We start from the raw sequence: 9,527 nt of genomic DNA on the forward strand, positions 1-9,527 counted from the left end.
AAACGTCGAGAAAATAAATGTATGAACACGAATAAATTCGCTGGAGGGTGGCGAGGTAAACTAGTTACTGTGTTGTGCTTCAGAAAAATGACTCGTCTTGCAGTTGGGTTCAAGAGAAACAGATGCTGTGCAGGTGATCCTGGTACATGTACACTCATAAATGCTCTGTCTTTCATGGAGGGAAGCACATCTTTCCTATGGGATTAGGCCTGATGCAATCCTTTAGAAAGGAAGAATATTCACCTTTTATTTAAAGGTGGTATCGTCAGTTCTGTCCAGCAGCAGGGACAGGATTTTCCTGGCTCTGCTTTTTCACAACCTGGTGTCTTTTGGATTATATATGGTGCGTCTGGAAGATGCCATCAAAAAGAGTTACCTTCTTGCTTAATTCTTTTTGTGATAAAGTTGTCATCTCTTTCATCTCTGCTATTGTTCCCAGTTACAACAGGGAAAAGCTCGGTTATCTACTCAGGTGTTTTGCTGCTGTTAAAAGAACACGTTACTTTGATTTTAGAAAACAATTAACAGAATAACCTCATGGGAGTCTGGCTCCTGAAGTAGTCTGCAGTTACAAGTCATGCTTCCGTGCTTAATTTGTAAGTAAGCTGGCTAATAGTACACAGCATTTCAGCATCATCACTGCTTTGCACCTACATGCACATTGCACCTACATCCTAAATGGAGAGGCTTTAAAAACAATCGCTCAAGCCTTGTTTTACCTTAGCCTGAAGCGTCCCCTGATGGGAGCTCCTTCATTTCCACTGACTGCAAAAGACCTAAACCAAATGTTCTTGTAATCTTGGCCCTCCTCAGCAGGAGTGTCAGAACTGTACGTGGTGATTCTGGACCTGGAACACAGCAGTTTCACAAAAGCCTTAGGAAGAACTTCTTTACTGAGAGGGTTGTGAGGCATTGGAACAGGCTGCCCAGGGAAGTGGTGGAGTCACCATCCCTGGAGGTCTTTAAAAGACGTTTAGATATCGTGCTTAGTGATATGGTTTAGTGGAGGACTTGTTAGTGTTAGTTCAGAGGTTGGACTCAATGATCTTGAGGTCTCTTCCAACCTAGATGATTCTGTGCTATAACTCAGGAGATGCACATTCTTAATGAATCATGAACAATTTTTTTTTTTTCCTGGGACTTGCTCTGTTAAGGTCACTGTTTGAAGGGTTATTGTGTTGTGCTGCAAAATGTCAGTAATGCATTTTTCCTGCTCCCTTGGTCTGTTCTCTCCTTTGAAAATTACATCCAGAGCCTCCAGTAGGTCTGAAGTGGGACTGAGCATCTGGGGTTAACGGCAGAATGTTGTCAGATGGAAATAAGTAATGGCATTAATGAGATCAAATAATTACTTCGCTTCTAAAGAATAAATTTTGCTCTCTCACCTCTGCTACTAGAGGGCTGTTGTAAAAGCCAGTCAATTATTAAAACTGTAGTTACATATGAAAGGAAGATAGATTAAGGGAAATCCAGAATAGCATTAACAGTTCGTTCAGAGAGAACTAAAACTGCCTGGATCAGCTTTCAGTGACTGATATGATAGAATCAATATTTTAGGAGATAACCAAGTGGCTGAGGAAACTGAAGAGTTTCCATTTATATAAAGGAAATGACAAACCAAGACTTCAGCTTCAACCAACAAAATACATACATTCTCTCTTATTTCTTTGGGATATAAAAAAAAAATAAATTTTCACTGGTCTTTCTAGTTCGGATCCCGGTGTTTGTTTTTCCATAAGAACGATGGAATGGTTTTCATTCATGTTGCAGTGTGAAAAAATCACTCTGAAAGAGAAACTCAATAAAGTGAGGTTAATAAAGGTTGTGAGGGATTAAATACATTGAGCCAAGAAAGCAAAAATCCTTTTAAAAATCCTTTTCATGGTTACTGACAGGCACAGTACAACAAAGTGGCAGGAGTTACCATTTTTAAGCAGAGAATACCTGTTTCCATTTGTCTTTCGATTATAAATGCCTAAGTTGAAATCAAATTGTGTTTTACTTATTATTCTAATGAACTAGAATTCGCTCAAGAAGCACGTAGGGGAGGGGAAGGTTAGACGTCATCAGAAGTTTCTGTAAAAGTCGTTCTCTAATTACCTGATCTCCAATTACCTGCAAGTTGTAAAAAAGTGACTGGGTTAATAACAGTGAAAGGAAGTGAGTACGGGCACGACTGAAGCTGTGCAGGACCATTTAAGTCAGGAGAAAAATATTATTAAACATAAAGAGTGAGAGAGTATAGCAATTTAGAGAATTAAATGGCTCTGGGCTAGATCTATTTTAGATTATATATCAGAAACAATATCAACAGTATAGATGCATAGATCTGGTTATACAGAGAGAAGTAAAAATGATAGTAACAAACAGAGTGTCTGTTCATCCCAAGCTTTGCAAAGCTGCACGGTGGCACTATGGCCTGCTCTGCACTGCCGTATTTCACAGTTAGACTTTGGGCAACAGGCTGGGGAGGGGAGAAAGTGGCAGGGCTGATACACAGGAGAAGTTTGAGTGAAATAAAAGCTGTGGAAAGCTCACAGCTCTGTGGTGCTTCAGTTCTGCCTTCCTGCTGTGTAACTTTAACGTTGTTCCATGATGGCTTCAATGGCACATCTCCCAGCCGTGATGACCAAGTATCTGGGATGAAAATAAAAGAAAAAAGACCTGTTGAACCCTTCCAGTGCAATTCAATTACTGACTGTAGAGAAGTCTTCTTGATTAAGAGAGCAAGTACTAAGGTGTTTGAGCTGTTAGAGTGGAAAAAAAGTAAACAATTGTGTCTACGTGCTTTTAAACAGGATGAACCAAGGTGCTGATGATTCCTGTGCAATCATTGCCCGCTCCAGGGCAATGATTGCACAGGAATCATAATCATAAATACCACTTATAAATACCACTTACTTACAAATCATAAATACCACTTATGCCCTCTATTTTTGCTCAGTTTCAATCCGTAGACTTCCAAATAAAACTAACCACAAACAGCAGAGAAAATACTGAAGGGGGGGGGGGGGAGGTTAAAACAATTGGCTTCCTAACACTGAGCTGTAAGTGACAGGAACGTGCATCTCCTCTTGGTAAAAGAATTATATCTGGAGGCTGCTGCACAGGGTTTGTGGCACTGCCGGGTGAAGTCAGCTACTGGGAGCATCACGGGGAGAGCTGGCACTGCTCCCCCAGCCTGCCCGGGGAGCTGCTGGAGCCACCGGCCCTGGGGGTGCTCAAGGAAAGGCAGGACCTGGTGCTTGGGGACATGGCTGGGGACAAGCAGAAGGGTGCCAATGTAGTGCTTAGGAAATGGGGCAGGGTCACGCCATTTAAACCAGGGTTTGCTGACCAGGAAAAGCATCGAGGACCTTGGATGGGAATACTCTGAATTGCGACCCCGCTGCTGCTCGGGCTCGGTAAATTTCCAGTTGTGTAACTGGGAGCTGAATTTGGCGTCGTGATTCCAGTGATAAGAAAAAAACAAAATGCCTCTCTGGATGAGTATTCCAGTTGTAAATTTTCCCAACGAGCTGGCTTTGTAAAGGAAAATCTCTTTGAATTTTGCGCTTGTAAAATCGCTCAGTTTAAACCAGAGTAACTCACACAGGTGCTCTGGGTTACACGGGTGTTTTATTGGGATAATCGTGGGATTTGGAGGCACTGAAGTAGTCTTGGGATTCAGCTCCACGTTCATTGGGCCATTTGGAGTGTAAAGGGTCTGCTACACCGTGATTCAGCCCCAGCTTTCTTCTTGACCTTTTTGCAGCCTTTGGGGTAAAAGCTGTTGCAGGAATTCATCCCAGAGGTGCTACATGCATGGACCACAGCGGTGAGATCCTCGTTCAAGAGGAGGAGAAAGGGGCTGAAGGTGAATTCGTGGTTTTTTCCCTCTCTGCAGTCACTGTGCTGGAGCTTGCCTGAGCACACAGACACACAGAGGCAGTCTGGCACTGTCCTGCTGAGGCTTTGCATTGACCATCTGCTTTCCTGTATCCAGACCTTTTTCCTGGAATAGGAACGTGATCCAAATCTGCCTGAGGTCAGCTGATGCTGTAGCCCACCTGCTGAATAAAAGCTTCACAGGAGGCAAAGAGCTCCCCAGGCTTCTGGGATGGGGACGTGGCCGAAGGAATGGGATGCCTGCTGAGGTCTCCTGGATAATCAGAAACATCTCCTGGCTGTTGTGTGGGAGGCCTCTCTTTCACCAGCCAGCGTCAGAGCACGTTTTGCCTCTGTTTGCAGTTTGAGTGTCTACAAGAAGCTCTCCTTTAGCCCACAAGAGGCTAAAGCTCCTCAGGACGTCCTTACGATAGAGCCAACTTCTGCCAAGGCAAAGCCTCCGGGGCAAACTTCCCATTTTGAGCTGAATTTCTGCAGCTGAGACGAGTTTTTCTTCAGCCCGTTTCCGTGGCGGGTAGGAAGAAAGCTGCTGAAGGCAGAAGGGGTTTAAAGGCGATCTGGAGAGATCCACTTTGTTTCACCCCACCCCACCCCTTGGCCTCCCTCGCTCTTCCTGGGCTGACAGTGAGCTGGCTGTAACCAAGAGCTGAACAAATGGGGAAAGTCCCTGGAAGTTGGCCCGTTCATCTCAAGGCCTTTATTTCCCCAGTAGCTGTGGATTAAATGTTGTTTGTGCTGGGAAGGGAATTCTCCTCTTCCTTTTCTCCGTGTATTTCTTCCTATTGCCTTGTTTCTTCCTTGTTGTGCTGTGAGATGCTTTGTGTACCCTGGCTTGTGACTTCAGCTCTGCTCTGTATCTTCTCCCTTTCTCTTCTTTCATAAATTTTTCATAAATTGCCGTGAATAAACTCGTTTCTCCTTCCTGTTGCCACTCAGTGTTGTGTGTGTGTGTGTGCATATACACGTTTATGTGTGTGTGTGTATAATCTCTGTACCTCGACTGGAGAAAACAGAGCGTATGGAATAAGCTGTTAACCTCAGTATGGGATGTACTTTCACGAGATATAAAATGGCTTAACATCGACACAAACACCATGGCAGTGTGCTAAGAAAAACGCTTTGGTTCAGTCCTCTCAGAGCACCTAGCACTTTGCAGGATACCCTCATTGATGAGATCCATTTTGCAGTTTTTGAGGGCGTTATTTACAGCCCTGTAACAGGTAGCATCTTCTATTTCTATTTTATTTCAAAACTAAAGACCTCAAGAACAAGAGGGCATCTTCCAAGTAATACTTGCATATACAGCTTCAGCTGCTGGTTCTGGCGTGGATATTTGTGATTGTTCTGGCAAGCTCCTGGGGGAATTACTGGAAAAGAATCAGCACTGGTGACCCTTAGCAGACTCGGTGTGCCTTGGTGGTGTCATTCTGAGCCTCGTGTTTCAAGCTCCGCTGCGTGTACTTGCTGTGCATCACCAGGTTCTCCAGAACTTGGAAAAAAAAAAAAAAAAAAAAAGAAGCGATCATTTCAGCTGGTGCTTCGTCTCCTTGCAAGCCCGTTTCTGTGAGCATCTTCCTTGGGCTCCCTCTAGTTGTATGTAAGAGGAGCTCAATACGGAGCTTAGCAGCTGCCCCTCTGTGCTCTGCTGTCAGCAGCATCAAATTTTGTGTCCCAGCTGGATAGGCTGGGTGGTGAGACGTGTGTGGGAGCCTCGTGGGCTCGTATTTCGGTTTGCTACAGCATCACTCCTGGGTACTGCTGACTTCCTAGAGAAAGAGAAAGCTACAGGTGCGGATTTTATTCCTACCAAGCCACCCGGGAGGTGGGGAAAGGCTCGCCTGCAGCAGGGACCGGCAGCGAGGGGTTGTTGAGGGAAGAGCTAAGAGCTTTGAGCCTGGTGCCAGCTGGGTCTCTGGAGCTGCTCTTGCTGAGAGGGCTGGGAAATCCTCTGCAAATGTTCCTTCACCTGTCCCTGCTGCTGCACGAAGAGGGAGTGCAGCTCCCTGTGTGGCTGGAGTAGCAAGCAGCAGTATCTGCGGCCACATCTCCCCCTCACTTCAGGTTCTGAATACACTGAGTCTGATCTGGCGGGTCAGTGGCCCAATGCTGGAAAGCAGGGATTTCACAGAGCTGGGGAAAAGGGGGAGTACCTGGGTAGGAGGACTCCAGAAAGGACATCCCACGATAGGTGTATCTGTGCAGTCCTTACAGCGTGCTATGTCGTGCGTGGACTTGAAAGTACAGATGTTGAAGGTAGGTTGGTTTCTGTCTGAAGTAATTTCAGAGAAATAAGCTAGGAGGAGGAGGAGATGGTTATTTTTGTTTTCATCCAGCATCAAATATGTTCAAGAAAATACAACTGAGAGCATAAGACTGGAAAATTGGAGGAGGACAGACAGGCAGGAGAAACCATTGGAGAGGAGCAGGAACGTTAGAGAGAACTCTGCAGAACAAGCAAGAGGAAGAAAAAAAAGATCGTCGGAGGGAGAATGATGGTTTGGAGCAAGCTGCGGGAGGGTTTTGAAGCAGGGTTTTTCCCTTCCTTTTTCCCTCCCTTCAGTGGAAATCATTTGCTTTGCAGGCAGCGTGCTGTGGGTTTTAGATAGATGCATGTTTTTAAGCCGAGGTATGTTGCATGACTGAGCCGTGTGTGTTTCAGCCGCGTCTCTGAATCACCACTTTCCGCTGCAGTGTTTGTGTACGTCAGCGACGTGGCCGCTCATCATCCAACTTCGCAGAGGTCTAGTGGCTCGTGCTCGTGCTGTCTGTTGGTGCTCGAGATGGAAGTCTGGGATGCAGTTCCCAGGCTTTCTCGTGAGCTGCCAAATGTCCCAGGGGCAGGCTGTTGAGTTTGGCGCTGGTAGCGTCGCTCATACAGAATACCCTCACCCTGGGGGCTGTGTTGCTGAATGCGGGGGTCAGGCCCGGTTTTTGTTTTGTTAACAAAGTGACTGCTTCCCCTTTTGCAATCTTCAGATGGACGTTCGTGACGCCACATAATTTTTCAACAGTGAATCTCTAATTATTTTTAAAGACTCAGCATGGAAGTGTTCTGACCCTGTCACCTTTTCTAATCCTAACAGGACTTTACAGACTCCGACCCAAGTTCCAGTGGTTGTTTCTCCTGGGAATCAGCAGCTGCATACTGTAACACTCCAGACGGTGCCTCTTACCACGGTGATAGCCAGCACAGACCCGGCCTCGTCAGCAACACCCCAGAAGTTTATTTTACAAGCCATTCCTACTTCACAGCCCATGACAGTTCTTAAAGAAAACGTCATGCTGCAGTCTCAGAAGCCAGTCTCGCCTTCCTCCTCAATCGTGTTGAGCCCGGCACAAGTTCAGCAGGTTCTCACCAGCAGCGTGCAGACAATTTGCAATGGCACAGTCAACATGGCTTCGTCTCCTTCCTTCACCGCCACGACCCCAGTGGTAACTTTTTCACCCAGCAGTTCACAGGTGGTCGCTCATCCGTCTGGCACAGTGATCACCTCGGTTATTAAAGCGCCAGAAACGAAACAGATCGACGTGAAAGGAGCGCTGAAAGAAGAAGACAGTGACAAACTAGATGATACTGAGCAGTCGGAGCAGAGGTTTCAGCAGCAGCCGTTTGTGATGGTAGTCTCCAGTTCAAATGGTTTCCCATCTAACGTGCAAGTGAAGCAAGAAGATGAGCCATTGGAACCAAATTCATATCAATAATTTTTTTAAAAAAAGACCCTGTGGATGATTATTTTCATAAATGTGATGGGACCTTTTCAGTTATGTATATATGATTTGATTCAGAAGCAAGATGTTATAAAGCTACTTAATTTCTGCAGATAATTGTTAGAATTCATGCTTTAGAACGGATTTTGATTTCCTGTTAATTGCTAAATGTTATCATATAAATAAAATTATATATTACTCGTTTCAAAATACAGGCATGAAGGAACATGCTTTTTTATTCTATGAAGACTTTGTCAAAGTTTCAGACTTCTTTCTTACTGTACGTTTTCAGCGTGTTGCTGATTTACATTGCAGTAACATTATTATAACTTTTTCTGTTTAATCTAGACATGTATCACTTAACTTTTGAAGCAACAGTTACTTTTAATGGGACATTTTCATTCCATGTGTATGAATTTTTATGATCAAGTATCTGTTTCATAGCGGTGAATTTACATCAGTTTTAGACTCTGATAACCAGGTATCCTCTTGCATTTTTTTTTTGCAGCACAAGCTCTTGTGTGTGCAAAATTGAATATACACTCCTATTGAGAGTACAAAAAACATTTATTCCAGTAATGGACAATGCCATGTCTATATTTTATACGGAAACATCAGATATATTTAATTACAGAAGCTAATGGCATCACTACAGGTGCAGATGTTTCATGCCATTTTGTGACTATGAAGCTTAACAATCTTGCTTTCTACTTCAGATTATTTTGTAAGGGGGGAGGGAAATGAAATATATACAATTTATGCAGGTGTTCTGAGATTAATACTTCTAAGAGTTCTTTTTTTGATTGTAAATAATGTACATTCAATGTCACAAGGAAGTTTTTTCAGCTAATTTGTTTCCATACAAATTTTTGATAGATGCAAATAAGATCATTATGTTTAGAGGTCTAATGTTATATGTATTCATATTACAGAGTGAATTTGTATTTAAAGACAAATTTTTAAATGATGGAGCCCTCTGAACCTTGGGTCCTTGCCTTTTGTATTTTTAATTGGTTTATTATGAAAATAAATCAAGCCGAAAAACACTTCTCTGTATTTACTTTGAAACGTTTTTAGATTAATACGGTGTTTTGACGACCACTATGAATAACCACAACGCGCTGGACAACGTGATTAATCCATGTGGGTCTCTGGTGGGACACGAGCAAATAAGAAATCGATGAATTGCTTCTGGACAGACTTTGAACACACCCTACACACTGTGAGCATGGTATGCTGTGAAACAGCACTACTCACTGTCTGGCTTTGGAGCTCAAATGAAAGTTGAGCTGTGTCCAAGAAGTGGCCTTTTCTGTTGCTTCCCAATATCTTCTAAACAGCCCCAAGCTTTCCATGTAATTTTGGGGTGCCATCCATTCATCACAGAGGGCTTTGTGGCCTGTGTACTTGCTGGCTGTTGGCTCAACCTAGCCGATTGCGATGCTTCTACAGGAGGTGGATTAAAAATCGGTATGATGTCTAGTGAGATTAGTAGAATGTAAAAATTCGAGGAAATACGTCTTTCTGTAAGTTTATATAAATTTATTGATTCATAAAGTTAATTTTAAACATGCAAATAGTAGAAAAACTAAAGCTGAAAGAACACTAACAGGGATCTCTTGCTCTAGTTGATCAGAATAATAAAACTAGCGAGCAGCGCTCTGCCACAGCTACCCTGGTCTTTGGCAGCTGAAACTGCCTCTTCACTTGAACGTGTGGCTCTCTTCTCCCATCATGTGGCTCCCGTGCAGTTAAGGTTTGACCCACAAACCCACACCCTGATCCCATTTTCAGGAAGCCTGGCAGTACCAAAGCAAGCGACGCCAGCAAAGTGGCTGTGGTGCATCTGGCAGGGCTTCTGCTGGCAGCATTACTAGGACCATGGCTTTCTGTTTCCCACTGACAAAAGCTCTGGAAGAGGCAGGCTACTC

General features: G+C 44.0%; 1 protein-coding gene across 5 annotated transcripts in view; it reads left to right on the top strand.

Annotated features, from left to right (window-relative positions):
• Positions 1-8,636, top strand: part of ELF1 (E74 like ETS transcription factor 1) — a 74,055-nt gene extending 65,419 nt beyond the window's left edge. For all 5 annotated transcript variants that reach the window (XM_082780826.1, XM_082780827.1, XM_082780829.1 and 2 more), the window contains exon 9: positions 6,972-8,636. In XM_082780826.1, the coding sequence (XP_082636952.1) occupies positions 6,972-7,590 (619 nt within the window). In that variant the 3' untranslated portion in view covers positions 7,591-8,636. The remainder of the gene's footprint in view (positions 1-6,971) is intronic.
• The last annotated feature ends 891 nt before the right edge of the window (positions 8,637-9,527 follow it).

Source organism: Aythya marila (genome assembly GCF_965140915.1).
Source record: "Aythya marila genome assembly, chromosome: 1".
NCBI classification, from domain to species: Eukaryota; Metazoa; Chordata; class Aves; order Anseriformes; family Anatidae; genus Aythya; species Aythya marila.